Genomic DNA, 16,170 nt, shown 5'->3' on the forward strand with positions numbered 1-16,170 from the left:
CGCCCACCGACAACCAGTGCTGCCAGTTCCACCAGTACGCGCTCAGGTAACCGCCACCATACTTAAATATACAGACAAGCTACCAAAACACTTGAGCGCTTGTCTTGAACCACAGACTCACGATGGAACATAACTCTTAAATAGAAAACTGTACCCGCGATCCATATTTTTATACAAAAAAGTCACTCACCATAGCACTCTGTATTTGCATGTTAAAACATTTTCTTATTGCTTACGAAAACATTAATCAAATCGCGATGTTTTGTATTGATCGCATTTTTTGTGTCGAATGTCCAATGTGAATTACAGAATTACATTAATTACTGGAGATAAGGTATTTTTTTAAGTTTGGTTAGGTCCCTTGCAGGAGTCATAGTGGGCAAGCATCCAACCCTGCACCACTGTGGCTATGACCATGTCTGTCTGTATGATCATATTTAATCAAAAAAAAATTGTAAACAATGCGTATCTAAACACAGATTATAATTAAGATAGAATAGAATTTATAATAAACATTTGTTTCAGAGCTGAAAAGTGCAAGGAAATGACGAGACTGCTACGCGACTTTGCCAGACTGTATCGGTAAAAGATATAATGCTATATAAATGGGTATATATTATATCTTTAAACGAGAACCACAGCATACTCTTACAGACAACTATCGTAGATGGAATGATACAAATATACAATGCCAATTATTGTAAAAATTATACGATTTTTTTCTTTTTCTGTAATAAAAAAATTCCGTAACCCAAATTTTTAGGCGAAATGTAGGTAAATTAGTGATTATATACAAATATTATCGAGGTATATAAATATATACCTATAAATAAGGTTATACGTGGATGACTGAATATATCAAAATGCTCAGAACAAAACAAGTCAGTAGTTTAAATGCAGACTTTTAATTTCGTTAAGCGTAAATCTCGTAAAAAAAGCAATAATAACAATTTAATTCAATTGTTTAAAGTTAAACAATTAAACTTTCTCAGGCTACGAAAAGGACAATCATGGGAAAAAAAATTACTTTAAATTGCTGTAAATTCTGACATTTATAAATTACTTTTATAAAGTGTAGGACACAGCGACCGTCGAATTCGTACCGACAAATATTCTGCTAAGTTAACAATAACTCTTTTCTTTGAAATGTGATATCGCCTGCATTACATTGTAAATAATTATTAAATGGTTACTTTTATATTGCATTTTTATTTAACACCATCACTGTCAAAATATTCAGATAAGCGCCATTCTTAAAATCGGTTGGTTATGGTTTGGCTACTAAAAATAAGAATACCTGTATCTTTTAATTTTTGTTGTAATTTGTAAAATAACAAAATATGTGCTTTTAATATTTTTTGGGTAAAATAATTCGTGGATTAAAAAGTAAGATACACTTTGAAGTTTGATTACAGCGTGTATTGAAACGCTCAACAAATGTCAGCAGTCATTCGCCTGTTCCGTCAAAATCAAATTCAATAACACGAAAAAAGATGTCAAGTGGACTATTTTCCCACTGTGTATATTTTACGATGTTTTTTTCCAATTTGTGATATTATTATGACTTGAAGAAATAATAATGTACAGGCAGCTTCACTATTTTGGATTGTTTCTTTTTATATTATCAGTTATTTACGTGGCTAAGTCAGTTTTGAGACATTTATTTGAAGACGAAAGCTCGCAAGTGGACGAGTGGCTCGATCAAAATGATCTTGGAGACTACAAGAAGTTATTTAAGGAACATGGTGAGTTATTTATCTTTTTAAATAATCATGTATATGTGACACGTGTTCCAAGTATTGTAATTCAATTAAAAGAGAAGAATATCTATAAAAACATTGCAAAACGCACGCCCTAATTTTAATCGTAACTGTACATTTTGCGAGAAATATAACAGCTTTTATACAGGCTCTATGTTATCTATGGATAAGAGATTTATCGAGAATATTTTCTCAATCTTCAAATTCATTAAAAAATGTACAGCTTTGTGTAAAATGTTACTCATCATCAGAAAAGAGATTCTGTCGTCTGTAATACAGAGGGTCAGTACCCACGTTAAAGTTAACATACTTGTGAACGACAGGTCCGGAGGTTACTGTTATGTGGTAAAGTAGTAAAACTAAAGCGTAACTCTAAAAATGAGTTTAAGGATGTTCAATCTCCACAATGAAGACACTATATGCTGACAGAAATTTTAATTAAATAAATTGTAGAATTGTGTTTGAAAATATTATACATGCAATTTGAGACTTTTAGCTTTTGTTATTTGAAATATAAAAAAATAAATTTGTTTCAGATATAGTTTTGCTGTTAGCTTTGAATTTTTTGAGTTTATTTTGTTTAATTGCTTCTTAAGGTGGATGTGATCATTTAATACAATAAATTTTGTATTATTTAGTTAATATTATAATATGCATATTTTATTTAATAAAGGTTCTTACACATTATGTAATATATTTCTTATTGTGCATAAAAGTAAACTCCTATTGGATATATCATAAAAATGTAGTCAATGTTGAATAAATTTTTGACATTACTACAGAAAATCAAAACAATTTATTATAATTTATACTTACACTATATGTGTGACCATATTCCACATTTTTTTTCCTTTAAGATGTTTTCTTTGAACATCACACTGAATAGCGATATAATTTCATTAATTTTCATTCAAAAGGACAGGACAAAATGAAGGGATATGTCGAGTTTCAATTCAGTAACCCGTGACGTCACGAGCCGCCCGCCACCCCTCAAATAAAAACAAAGTAGACGGGGGTGCGCTCTACCCCGACCCCCAGATTGGACAGTCGCGCCGCTGTCACCGCGCCGCGCGGACGTGTCCGCTAACACTGTCCATTATTACAATGCTCGTGGTCACATCTCATTTGATAAACGATCTCTAAATTACGGTACACATAACTGGGACCCTTAAAAAGTTAAGAACTTAAAAAATAAATAGGACTTTCATTCAAGAACGAATCGATATCCTGATTTCCGCAGCGACGGATTGTAATATTCGGTTAGAGCATTGATTGGATACCTCTGTTCTCTTTGCGATATTTGACGACAATCCAAGTAAAGATGTGGCAGTTCGAGGACTCGGAGATATGCTCCATCGGCATGATCCATCCCTCACACAGCCGGAACTCCGGCCTCTCAACTGTGTCCGGCGTTTCGCAATTTTCAGGTACTCGTAGTAATTATTACATTGTTCAACTTTTAACTATAAAGCGTGCTGCAAGTAAAACTATTATGTGAAAAGACAAAGAGTCTTCGGAATTATATCAACGAATTATCCACGTAACACTTAAAATCCTTTGCTGAAGTTGCGAAAGTCTTTGTTGCATCGTTATTCGCCAAAGTATACATTTAAATAGATTTCATAAACTAACTTCTTTTTGTAAATCACTACTGTAGATCAGCCAACGATTACCTTTAAAGTCTTCTATCAGTTAAAAAGTGGGCTCCTCGCTAGTCATCATTCAACCAAAAGTTGTATACTGCTGGACGCTGGTCCTTCGAGCAGACCAAGACAGCTCAACATTTCCACAATTCGAAAGACTTCTACTATTATATCTAAATTACATTACAGCGCTGCTTTCGAAAGAAGATAGTACTTAAAAAATTATTATATACAAAATTTTTCATTAGGCTCCAACAACGAGAAATTTTTTTTATTTAATCGTTTATTCTTTCGTTAAATCCAATATAGAATGCAATTACCACACGTAAAAATATCATAAATTAAAGTAACACCTATAAAATTTTATTGATACGTTTGGCTCCGCACTTTGAGATCGACAACAAACAACAAACTAATAAATGCATCACCCACATCGGTGACAAGTATTCGAGCTAATTGTGTTTATTGTTTTACGACGAAATGTGAAGATTTTTGAATTTTATCTTACTCAATGCGTATCGATAAAAGAAAAAATCATCAATAAATGCTACTCCTTTTTAAAGTTTTCATTACACTTTTGATTTTTCGACTAATATTGTTTATACTTATCTACTTTATCTCTATACTAGCTGTTCCCGTACGAATTTATTCGCCTGAAAGTATAAAAACGTTATTTTTGTTTACATTTATCAAATTCTCAATTGCAAATGCCAAAATATCAATTACTTTACTACAGCAATCTTGCTTCCTTGATGTTGGCAGCAACTTATGGTCTCTTTCCCACATTAAGGTTTTTAACCAAAATGTTTACCCCCAGCGTGAAAATATATAGCCTAAAGCGTGACGTAAGTATAGAGCTTTTTAGTGATAAAAATAACTATTCAAAAATATGCTGTAATTGCAGACATCTTAGACAACAAAGTGTGTGTTTATGCTATATTATAATAGTATAGATTATATTAGAAACGTCACTGCAAAAAACTTTTAGTAAAACGAGAATTATAATTTCATGACTAAATGTAAAAGCATAGCGTATTTTAAAATGGTTTTAATACTTTTCATTTTTACGTCCAATAGTATTTCATTTAAGACTCTTGGCCTGCTCTAGATTTTTTTCAGATCTTTTGCTAATACTCAATGTAGAGGTGTAGCGCTGCACGACAGGGGAGGTGTGATTTACGTCTCTGCGATCTCTGCAGGGTAAAGACAGCTTGTTGAGATTAAACATTGCTTTTTATTTTTTTGTCACCGTCCTTTTTTCTGTTAATATATTTTGTATTAAGTTACAATTAATGCGGCTGTACGAGGCATCGTGCAGACTATTCCGCAAGGGTTGCCTCCAAAAAATATTTATTTATTTTTAAAGACCTTCGTTCTTTAAGTTTTTCTAAGTTATTAATATGATATGGATTTCTGTTATTCCAAAATAAAGAATTTTGCATTGAATTTGATTTTTTCCTAATGGTTGATCAATGTGTTAATTAACATACTTGATGTTACAGCACTAATTAATACAAAGTTTGTAGGAAGTCGGCGATACTCTGATAGAAGAGAAAGTCCAAAGCAAACGACAACAAAAGGCTTGCACGACGCGGTTTGAAGTAAGCTTAATTAACCCTTTCCACATAAAATGGCGGAGGTGTATGAACAAAAGTTTGCTCACGTTCCCTCCACAGAGTATTCCTCTTTTTAATTACTCTCGCCATCTTTGATTCTAACGAGCCGTAATGAATGTGGGCCGGCTAATTATGTACTTAGTACTTAAATATGGGAGGGCTAGCTAATGCTTTGTTCAAATTTTTAGTACTCTGAACCGCAGGAATATGTAGTTTTCTCGCGCTTGTAAGTTTGGAAAATCTAAGCTTGAAAAACATTTTGAGTTATCCATACTTAAATATTAGGTGTCTGAGAATGTAAAAATAATAAAAAAAATAAATAAAATACAATAATTTTTATTATTAAATCAAGTAAGTTACAAATGAATCAGTTGTAGTAAAAAGAATGGGAGTGTTTTCTCGTTGGGCTGATCGAATCCATAAAATCAATCGTAAAAAATCCCAATGGATCGATCGATCGTTGGACCGATCTGCCCATCTGTAAACACCTAAAATGTCTTTTCCTATTGCAAGAAATATCGTACATACGAGTACTTTACCCTTCACATTGTCATGCAAACAAATAAAATTTGCCAACTTAAACGTACATGAAAATTTGTCTCTTACTTTGAACATTCATAGAGGAATTTAATTGTCATGTGCAAACCAATCTATTACAACGGGGTTTTCATTAAGAGCAGGCAGGGCGGAGCACCCGGCGGGTCGGGCGGGTGCTCCGGAACGGGCTCCAGCGGGGGGCGCGGCAGGTTCGCGCGGTCGTCGGCACACTTCCGTGTCCTAATTCGCTTGCAACAGGTGACCGGGACTACATCTGGTCGCATTTGAATATCACCATAAATTTGTACATTTTGTAAGTAAGGAAACACACGAAATATGCGCTCCAACTACGTGCTTTAGACAACCAAACAGATGATCAAAATGTCTTTAGCAGGCGAACTCGCTAGACCCTTAATAAATAACTAAAGTACTTGCCATTTGTTAACAAATCTTCTCAAAGTTAAGATTTCGTCTCCAACAAGCACAAACAATTGAAACTTTATCTTAACTAAAACTAACGTCATTCGTTAAGAACAACATAAGTTGGGAACTCTTGTAACAGGTAGAAAATTAAACATTAAGCCGACCCGCTGCGGGGGTCGACTAAAATTCTTACATTACTTTCTTAGGAATTACAAGAAAATTTACTTTATAATTACTCCGGTGTAGGTATAAGATGGGAATTATGAAGCTGACCAAAACCAGAAAAATCTTGTTAAACCCCGATGTATACAGACAGGTATGTTGTGGGTTGGCCCAACCCTAAATTCACGTGCCGATATTAATTAAGGCTGGCTGTCGAGTAGAGGTCGCGACGCACCGGGAGGTGAGAGGTGCTCGTGGCGCAGCCCTAGCGCCGCTCGAACCTCAAACGAGACCCCTCTGACTGAATGCTGGCCCATTTATTTAAAATGCGAAAGGTCATGTGCCAAATGTCAATATAGTTAACACATTTTTAATTAAATTTAAATAAAGCAGAATATTTTTTATGATAAAGTGTTACCTTATTCAATTTTTTTCACCCCATTCGTCACGAGATTATGTAACAGATTGTAGAAATATTCAGTTTGATGATTTTGTATTTGTAATTACAGAATACTCAAAGATATTAAAACGATTTACTAGTTCCTTTTGATTTAGATCTTTTACTTTCTGCCGCTCAAAAAAGACTAGAGTTTTAGTTATTCAAAAAGTGGACGTTAGACTATAAGTAAGTACATTAAAGAACGAATGTTAAACACCAAATACTTTCGAAGTTATGACGCTAAAAATGTCTCAATAATCTTACATCTAACTGCCATTAATTTATTGATCACGTCTTATTATCGTTATTCAGTTCGATACATTTTTTATCCGTACTAAAAGGCTCCTTTTAATAACAGTGGTAGAGCCCGCTGTAACATCTCGCACGAATGGGCCGGCTCGCCCGGTGTAATACCACGACCACACATAAAACAAGCTTTGAAGTGGAAGCAATTCCGCGTTTCGTCTGATGAGTGTGGTGCCGGAGGCTTAATTTTAGTCCCTTTCCTTTTCCCCCTTTTTTTGAGAGGAAAGGATAGGAAGGAAAAGTGGATTTTACGGTGGGGGAGACGCATAGGAAGGGGAAATATCCTCTTTATGTGCGTCTCCTATTCCGTTAATTAAGGTAGGCAAAGCATCTGCAATTGCGGATGTTTACGGGCAGCGGTCGCTTTACATTTCAGTGGATTCAGGTGGCCGATTGTTCGTTTGCCAACTTATATTATATAAAAACATATTTCTGAATATAATCTAGAATGAAATATCGTATACACAAATATAGGAGTAGCCTCTTACTCTTAGGTAATCTGTGCGATATTCTGCTGGATGCAGTACCCTGGTTTATAACGCTTTGTGAATACGTTGCGGCTAGGGACTGCTGGCTGTCGGTTCCCGACGATAGCGACCTGAATACAATCACTTCTCACAAGAGCTTATAAAAAAACCAATTAAGATACGTAGTTAACCGACGTACATTTTTGAAGAACTGTGCACGTTCAGTGCCAATTACATTTGTAAGGGCCCATGTTACAGGCCGCAGCTGAGAGTGGAGTCGCATATGTATTTTAATCGCACATGAAATTGAACTTTAAACCATTGAAACAAGGTTTAATCGTTATATTTCTAGAGTGAGCGTAAAAGACGTGTATATTTGTACAATGTTTCTATTACATGGGGTTTACATAAAAAAATCTATACTAATATAATAAAGCGTAAACACACTCTTTTGTGGCGTAAGATGTCAGTAATTACAGCATATTTTTAAATCATTATTTTTTTAATAAAAAGCCCTACTCTTATGTTACGCTTTAGGATATATATTTGCACGTAATTAAATTTGGGGGGATTTCGGAATTTTGGATAAAAACCCTAATGTGGGAAAGAGACCATAAGTTGCTGCCAACATCAAGGAAGCAAGACTGTCAAGGTTTGTCATGTGATGTCATTTTGACATTTGCTATTGTTAATTTGATATATGTAGACATTAAAATAAAATTTTCACAATTTCATGCGGATGAAGCCGCACGGGAACAGCTAGTCTTGAATAAAAGAAAATGTACTATTACAATCTGAACAAACTGATCTTTGATTATATTTCGATACACTTTCCTTCAGTGATAGTTGACAGCTTATTTACTAAGGTTTTCTTCATGTTAGAAATTATACTGAAATTGAGGTAGCCATCAATCACCGTTAATGTAGCCGCAAATCGCAACAAGTATAATAAAGTTCATGGAAAATGTTTTTATAATAACTTTTCCATATTAAGTTGTTTGTTCAAGACGTGTCAAGGTCCCAGAGTCGTCTCCTAAGCAACAGGTGGACAACAAACCTTCATATACTTTTCAGTTAGACCAGTTCATGTAATATTTAAATCTACATAGTTGTAACTTAATCGTCCCTTAGGGTATTTTTACTTAAGTAACATTGGTAACATAATAGTCATATGTGACGCAATGTATATGTATGTATGCATATGTATGCAAGAGATACAAAAACATTTTGGTGAATAAATATATGCAAATACATTATCTACTGTGTCATCCGAAATAAAGCTTGCGTGCGGCACGAAAGCTTCCGTTGCTACAGGCTACAGACACGCCTTCTATCGTCAAACTCTAGCACCATTAAAGCATGTCAACTTTATATGCATAGCTATCATACTAATATTATAAATGCGAAAGTTTAGATGGATGGATGTTTATTACAGTTTGTAGCCTAAACGGCTGAACGGATTTCGATGAAACTCGCCATAGACGTAGAGGATAGTCTGGAAGAACACATAGGCTACTCAGTTGTGTTTTTTTTAATACCAATCGAACAGAGTCGCGAGCGAAAGATAGTACTTAAATAACTATCTTCTACGAATTGCTACTTTTATAGATGTTAATAAACTGTTTAATGAAACGAACATATAACTGCTTCACCGCAACTATTGAACTAACAGTATTTCTAACCGACTACCCAAAAGAAGGAGGTACTCAATTCGTCTGTATATGTTTTTTTTATGTGTGTTACGGCATAACTCCGCCGCTAGTGGACCGATTTTGATAATTCTTTTTTTATCCAAACAGCAGCAGTGCTTGCAGGTGGATCCCACTTTTTTGTTTAATTATTGGAGTCAAAGACTACGACGTAGTTAAATAGTTTAGCTCAAAATCGCGTGACGAAAATTGGAGTCTGTTTGCTTTCTTTGCTTATAGATAAAAGAATACTTAAGTAAAACCACCATTAAGATAATGGACATAATTTATTCTACATATATACTAATGTTATAAAGAGAAAAAATTTGTATATTTGGATTTTTGTATGTTTTAAAAAAACTCAAAAACTACTGTGCTGATTTTAAAAAATCTTTCACTATTAAAAAGCTACGTTATCAGTGATTAACATAGGCCATATTTTTATTATAATTCGTGCGGACAAAGTCTTGAGAAACAGATAGTTAGTCGTATGTTCGTATCGTATGTAACATCGAAGTGTTGATATAGTTAAAATTTTGCCTACATACGCGCAATTTTAAAAATTTTTGACTATTCAGTTTATACTGATTATGTGGGTTTTAGAAGGTCAAAATCAACTTGGTAATTATACTTATGTAGATGTAGCGTGTAATTATCCTTATTGGATAAATGTTTAATGGGGCTAACGAAGGTGTGGCTAAAACATCCCTAATGATGCTTGCAATTAGGGCAATATATAAATATTTATGGACGTTATATTTAACCGAATTAGGGTAGTTTTCTTTGCAGCGATTTTATGATTATACTATCTGTTCCCCTGCGATCTACGCATAAAATTGTGAAAATTTTACTTTATTGTTTACATGTGTCAAATTATCAATTGCAAATGTCAAAATGACATGACTATGGCATCCTTGTTTCTTTGATGTTGGCAGCAACTTATGGTCTCTTTCCCACATTAGGTTTTTATCCAAAATATTTACCCCCTAAGTTTAATGGGATCAAAATTATAGTCTAAAGCGAGACGTAAGTGTAGGGCTTTTTATTAAAAAAAGAGTTATTCAAAAATATGCTGTAATTGCTTACATCTTAGGCAACAAAAAAGTGTAAACTTTATTATAATAGTATAGATAGATAGTATAGAGTGTTTCAAAGTTTCCAATAGGAATATTTTTTGCACTTAAAGTATGAACTTTCGGCAAAGATTTGGTCGATTTAATAACTACAGAGTAAAACAAGAAAATGATAACTGATCGTATTGTAAAAAGGAAGCGGTCATTTTAGTAAATGTATATATGATTTGATTAAGAGTGTTACCATTTTCGTACACCGTTAAACACTATTTAATTCCAAAGGTCAACTAAATAAATGGAATAAGTTTGTGCTATAAAGGCGAGGTCGGAGCGGTTGCTTAGCAACGCGCTGACAACAAATGCCGCCGTCCTTCTAATTGTAATAAATTGTTAGAGAAACATCGTACGTTGGCGTTATAATTAAATTAACATGCAATAAACATTGTCTAACAATTATTTTATTAAACATCGCCGTAATTTAAATTATGAACGCAGTTATTTAATAACTTTTCAGACTGAACGAAATATATGTTACGATACTGGTAAATATTCGTGCTAGTTCCCCAGGTCGCAATCGTGAGAGATGCGTTTCTATCCTACGCCGTAGCACTCTACAACGTAGCATGTCTGATACCCTTCGCATTATGTGCTACGAAGTATTAGGTGCTTATTGCTTTTTTTCAAACAACGACAAATGGACCATCTGGAAGAATTTGCACAATCAAGCCAAAAAAGGGCTATAGAGCTAAGGAAGTTTACTTACTGACAGCCTTACAAATAAACGCAGTATAAAGTTAAACTCAGGAATAAACTGAGTATAAGCAAATATTAGTACAAATTTTGCTTATATCCAGTTTATTCCTAACTTTAACTTTATATCGCGTTTATTTGTAGGGCTTTAAGTGTTTGTTCAGACTATAAATATGATTCAACTTCTTATAAATTGTGTTTAGTGACTGAACGCGTGCATCCAACCACTGACTTATTGTTTGGTGTAAAACTATTTTAAGAGTGTATGCTTGTGTTATCAGGTATATCGACGCTGTCAGGGTGTGGTAGCCCCGAGGCGCTGGAGCGGCTGCCGGAGATGCCGGCGGCGGAGGAGCGGCGGCTGCGGCGCGCGGCGTTACTGCTGCAGCAGCGACTCGTGCTGCGCCAGTGGCTCGTAACCCACCGCCTTCAGCACGCATACTCTAAGTAATACATCACGTGACGTGTTTGTCGATTTAAAAATTCCATATGTACATTTACGCGACCTTCACATATCGTTGAAGTTCCTAGATGTGGAGTAAAAATGCTGTGAGCTAGAGTGGTTGACTCTAGCTTAGTCACCCTTAATTTAGGGTAGGTTCTGAGCCTCTCAGTGAAGACGTATAGTGATGATGTGTGTTATTACATTTCGAACTACATTATGAACACAAGCAGTTTGATGTGTCAGTAATATTTCTAAAATTATATCTCCCTAATATTTTGCAAGGTTGGCACTGAAAATGAAAATTTCAGATTTAAGATAGTCCGCGTTCGAACATTGGCTCTGACAGAATTAGCTCAGCGCTGTCCTTGGTCGCAGTCAAGGTCACGTGGTTGTTACAACATATATTTATTGGTCAAAGCTTGAAGACGATCTTATATGAATAATTTTACTGGAAAATGACACTTAAGTTACATGTCTTGAGAGTGGCTTCGATTTATTTTATTTATGTAAAAGACTGAAGTATGAAAGCTTACTTTAATTTTTATGACAGTGGGATACCAACGTTATTTATCTTGTTTAAATTAAATTATATTATAAACATATCTTCAATGTTTTCTAGTGTCCATATTGCAAATTCGCAGCATGCTCACACTAAAGTTTTGCATGTTTTTAATAAAAGTACAAACTGCTGCGAAACTCAAATTCTGGGGAACTTCGATGTTATACAAAACCTAACATCTGTGTCCAAATTATTTGTATGCCAAATATTTGTTTATTGCAAAACTTTGAAAGCACCTCCGAATAAATTATACACCACTTTTCTTAAGAGTTATGTAATTCCTCACATATTGAATAGGGAGTACGGTTCTACACTAAGGGACTGCTTATGCTATTGTTAAATGATTTAGAGGCAGGTAGCTTTTGAACTAAATGCGTTACATTTAAATAACATAAATAATGTTTGACGTGTCCCTGGCATTCGCAGAGATATACACTCCTACGCCCCGCAATGCGTCAACTTTCACCTTTCAAGTCCTAGGACAGGATGTTGGCTAAGTCTAGACATAAAGAAATCTCCTTGTAGCATAAAGTATTTTGTAAAACGAGGCTTTTTATGTAATATACGACAAATTTGAAAAGAGTAGCAGGATCAACATTATTTTATCATCGTCTCTTGAATCGGTCGAAGCAATCGATTGAATTCGATCGTCAACTCTTAGTAATTTATTGAAATTTTCGAGTCTTTATTTACGTCATTACTTGAGCAGATTGCTAAATAAAAGTGAATTAAAAATACTTGCCATGTATAACAAATGTATCAAGCGAATTTAATCTATTAAAAGTATTCCTAAATCTGACCTGACCTGGATCATGATTAACACGAGGACAGTAGTCAAACAGAGCAGTAGACAATGCAGTATTCCTATTTAAGACTCACAAGTTTAATATTGTTTTAACTGTTCTACCTTCGTGTGAAAGTAGAATAACAGCGAGGGAACATCGGAAGTAGCGCCCTCCGCGCTGCCTTCACAGCAGGCTACACAATTGTGCTCAATACAACCACAACAATGCCACAACGACATTGTAATCTCGCTAAACGGCAGATGACGTCACTACGTTACAAAAGAATCTTTGAATCCCATTTCAGGGAAGGCAAACCTTTATCAACGTGAAATTTATTCAATCCTTAATGAGGTCAACGTGCTATCAAATAATTTTCACTTTATGATTATTTGAATTAAATATTGTATCGCGTGACATTAGTGGCGCGAGCCAAAGGTTCGCCGTCCCTGTCAAATTTGATAATATAAATATAGTTAGTATTTCATCAGCTGTCACATAAGTACAAATTCCAAGAAAGATCAAAATTAAAGCCATAAAATATCAGCAACAAACATCAAATAGTACGATTTACTTATTATTTGCAACAATTTTCAAACTCTTGACTTTTGTGTGTTAAGGTGTAAATAAAAATGAATGGTTGTATCACTTAGCATAGCAAAGGTTTATTCAAATGGAATTTGCGAAGCTTGAGAGTTCGCGGTGCGCACGGGATTCCGCCCTGCCCTGCCCTGCCCTGCCCTGCCCTGCCCTGCCCTCTGTCGACGATTCTTGATTTACATAATCTCTCGGAATGTTAATCAAAACGAGTTATGTTAATGAAACTGTTAAAAAATGTAAATGGTAAAATAGTTTTCTTCTGTAATTTTATTCGCTAATCTATAATAATACAGACTGGAATTAAATTTAGAACTGGGTCTCACTGGACTGTTGAGTTAAAACTTTCTGAATTGAGCACCTATAACGTCTTAATTACATTACTTTTTGACTAACATGCAGTCGTTTAGTCAATTTAAGCGCTGTTACAAACATCCATCCATGCAAACTTTCGTATAATTATTTTAGTAAGATGTTACGTGTTTGTTCTTGTCTTGCGTCCCGCATTTCCTTTAGCTGGTCTCGAGTGCCTTTGTCCCCGCCCTGCCCACAGCCCGCAGACACACATTGCTAACGTATTCAAATTGAATAAAGCTGCCCATACACGAAGCGACATAATGCGGTCACCTAAATCTCGTAACAAAATTGTGGTTTTTATCAATTTATCGCTTGAATTAAAATAAAATGTTGATTTTTATGCTATCAGATCTTGCCAAAGATAAATAATATTCTTTAGACCTAACATTTTTGTAGATAAATGAGTTATTTTATATATCTCTTCTGCTTCTTCTTGCTTTTTTTCTCGTGTATTCGACCCAATCTTAGTCTTTAGTCGCATGAAATAAAAAAAGCACAATATTCACTTACCTAAAGCACGAGTGAAAATTGAATTTTCTGCGTTATGATAAAGTATTTACACAAATACGGCAGAGGATTACAGTCGGAAACGATGTTGGCAGCAAACCTCGGGCGGGCAAACGGAAATTGTATTTACGAATGAAATTACAAGTGGGCCGCGATTCATTTTAAAAAAATGTTATTCCAAACTTATAACGTCTATTATAGTAGCTTTCGCCCTCTACTCCGTCCGCATAGATTTAAAAAAAAAGTAAGTAGCCTAAGTGTTTTTCAGACTATGCTCTACATGTATGCCAAATTTCATCGAGATCCGTTCAGTAGTTTAGGCTACAAATTCGAAGAAACCTCCATCCACATAAGCTTTCCCATTTATATTATTAGTTAAAAGTAAATTATTTCTAAGATTAGTAAGATATTATGTTGATTGCTTTTTCTTTAAATAATGATATTATACAATGTCATTGTAACATTCATATAAAATAACAAGAAGTAATGAAACTAAATAAAAAGAAGACCCTAAATACAATGAAAATTATACAAACCACGTTTCTTCCCCTGGGATATAGTTGCTGCAGATTTCATACTCGTACAAAATATATGTTCATTGCCAAATGAGTTACGAAGTACTGTTCAAATTCGCTTCACAATGTTGTTCTAACACATACGTTCTTCATTATATAGAAATTTTAACTTGTTTAAATATCTTCGATTAACCAATCCAGATTGTCTACGACAGTATAGTGCTCAGCAGAAGACGTTTGCTGTCTCGATTTTGTAAAATGCAAATATTACTAGTGTCTAATTATCCAAATAGTTAAATTACGGATTTGATACATTTTAAATGAAATAATTGCTCGATTCTATTTTCGATTCAAGTTATTCTGAAGTAGCTACGAGCTACGAGCGTAGCAACGTACAGTAATTAGTGCTGAGGTGGTATTGCTTGCAGTGGAAACTTGTATTTCTACTTAAGTTATAATTTGTAATACATTTAATTATTTTCGTTGTGATTACATAGGATAGGAATAAAATAAAAATCATTTTAACATGTAAAGATAAAAATGTGTTGGTGTTGGTTAGTGTACAGGCAGCTTTATGTTGTTTGCAGACGTGACAAAGCCCCCAGTCTCCGCGGCGCAACGTAAGGCCGCGTGCTATGCAACATGCACGTTAAACCAAACACAAACATAAAAGGAAAAGCGAAACGTTACATTTGTCTGCTGGAAATTCTTTTTTAAAATGCCACTGGTTTTTATCTTAAATTAAACATAATCTACTGGAAAAAAAATAATGTAAAATCCATTATCAGTATTATATTTCGCGGATTAACTAACTTTACTTCAAGCATAAATGTGTTTATTAATTCCGTGTGGAACTTATCTTTCATAATGTGATGTTGCAGACTGCTTAGTCTAGACGTATGCTCGCTTGAAGACGTGTACTGGTTGGAGGACTCCACGGCGCGCCACGTGATCGACCCCAAGGACTTCAGCGCGTGGTGTGCCGCCCGCCAGAGCTTACCTACTGGCAAGGAGGCCCTGGTCAGCCTTAAGGCAGACCTCTGGAGTACTGTCGTTAAGAATAGCAAGCATCAGGACGCCTGGACATGGGGTGAGGATTACTAACTACTCGGGAAGAACCTAGTAAAGTGTGTCAGTTAATTGGATAATGTTATCTGTTGATGTCGGTGTGTCGATGCACCGACAGGCGGCATGCTGGTGGTGTCGGTGTCGGTGTGCGGGCTGGTGACGCTGGCGGCGATGACGCAGCCCTCGCTGACGCCCGAGGCCAAGCACTCGCTGCTGCAGTACGTCACCGGAAAGTACTTACACCCGCCCAGCTGCAAGGTATGCCTTCACTGCACCGCACGACTTTACTGTTCACCAAGGATTTTACATTCGCAACAAGGAAATACTCAATAAGCGGGATAAATAAATCATTCGATATGCATGTAATGTATTTCTTAATATATTTTACTAATTTTTTACCTGAATTGTCTATGTATTGTGTATTGAATGTCAGTGTTCGACGTTTGCAGGTGGAGTGGGGTTGGCAGGAGCCGCAG

At 35.2% G+C, this 16,170-nt stretch overlaps 1 protein-coding gene and 1 long non-coding RNA gene across 2 annotated transcripts in view; both read left to right on the forward strand.

Annotated features, from left to right (window-relative positions):
• On the forward strand, window positions 1-1,198 carry LOC106111552. Its single transcript, XR_001226177.1, has 2 exons — window positions 1-46; window positions 526-1,198. It is a non-coding gene; the product is annotated as an uncharacterized LOC106111552 (long non-coding RNA).
• A 260-nt stretch (window positions 1,199-1,458) lies between these two features.
• The window catches only part of LOC106111474, an 18,794-nt gene continuing 4,082 nt past the window's right edge, over window positions 1,459-16,170 (forward strand). Inside the window, exons 1-5 of the mRNA XM_013293593.1 lie at window positions 1,459-1,745; window positions 11,146-11,311; window positions 15,508-15,716; window positions 15,813-15,952; window positions 16,144-16,166. Of these exons, the coding sequence (XP_013149047.1) occupies window positions 1,580-1,745; window positions 11,146-11,311; window positions 15,508-15,716; window positions 15,813-15,952; window positions 16,144-16,166 (704 nt within the window). The 5' untranslated portion in view covers window positions 1,459-1,579. The remainder of the gene's footprint in view (window positions 1,746-11,145; window positions 11,312-15,507; window positions 15,717-15,812; window positions 15,953-16,143; window positions 16,167-16,170) is intronic.

This window comes from Papilio polytes, unplaced genomic scaffold (genome assembly GCF_000836215.1).
Source record: "Papilio polytes unplaced genomic scaffold, Ppol_1.0 DF824158.1, whole genome shotgun sequence".
Classification (NCBI taxonomy): Eukaryota; Metazoa; Arthropoda; class Insecta; order Lepidoptera; family Papilionidae; genus Papilio; species Papilio polytes.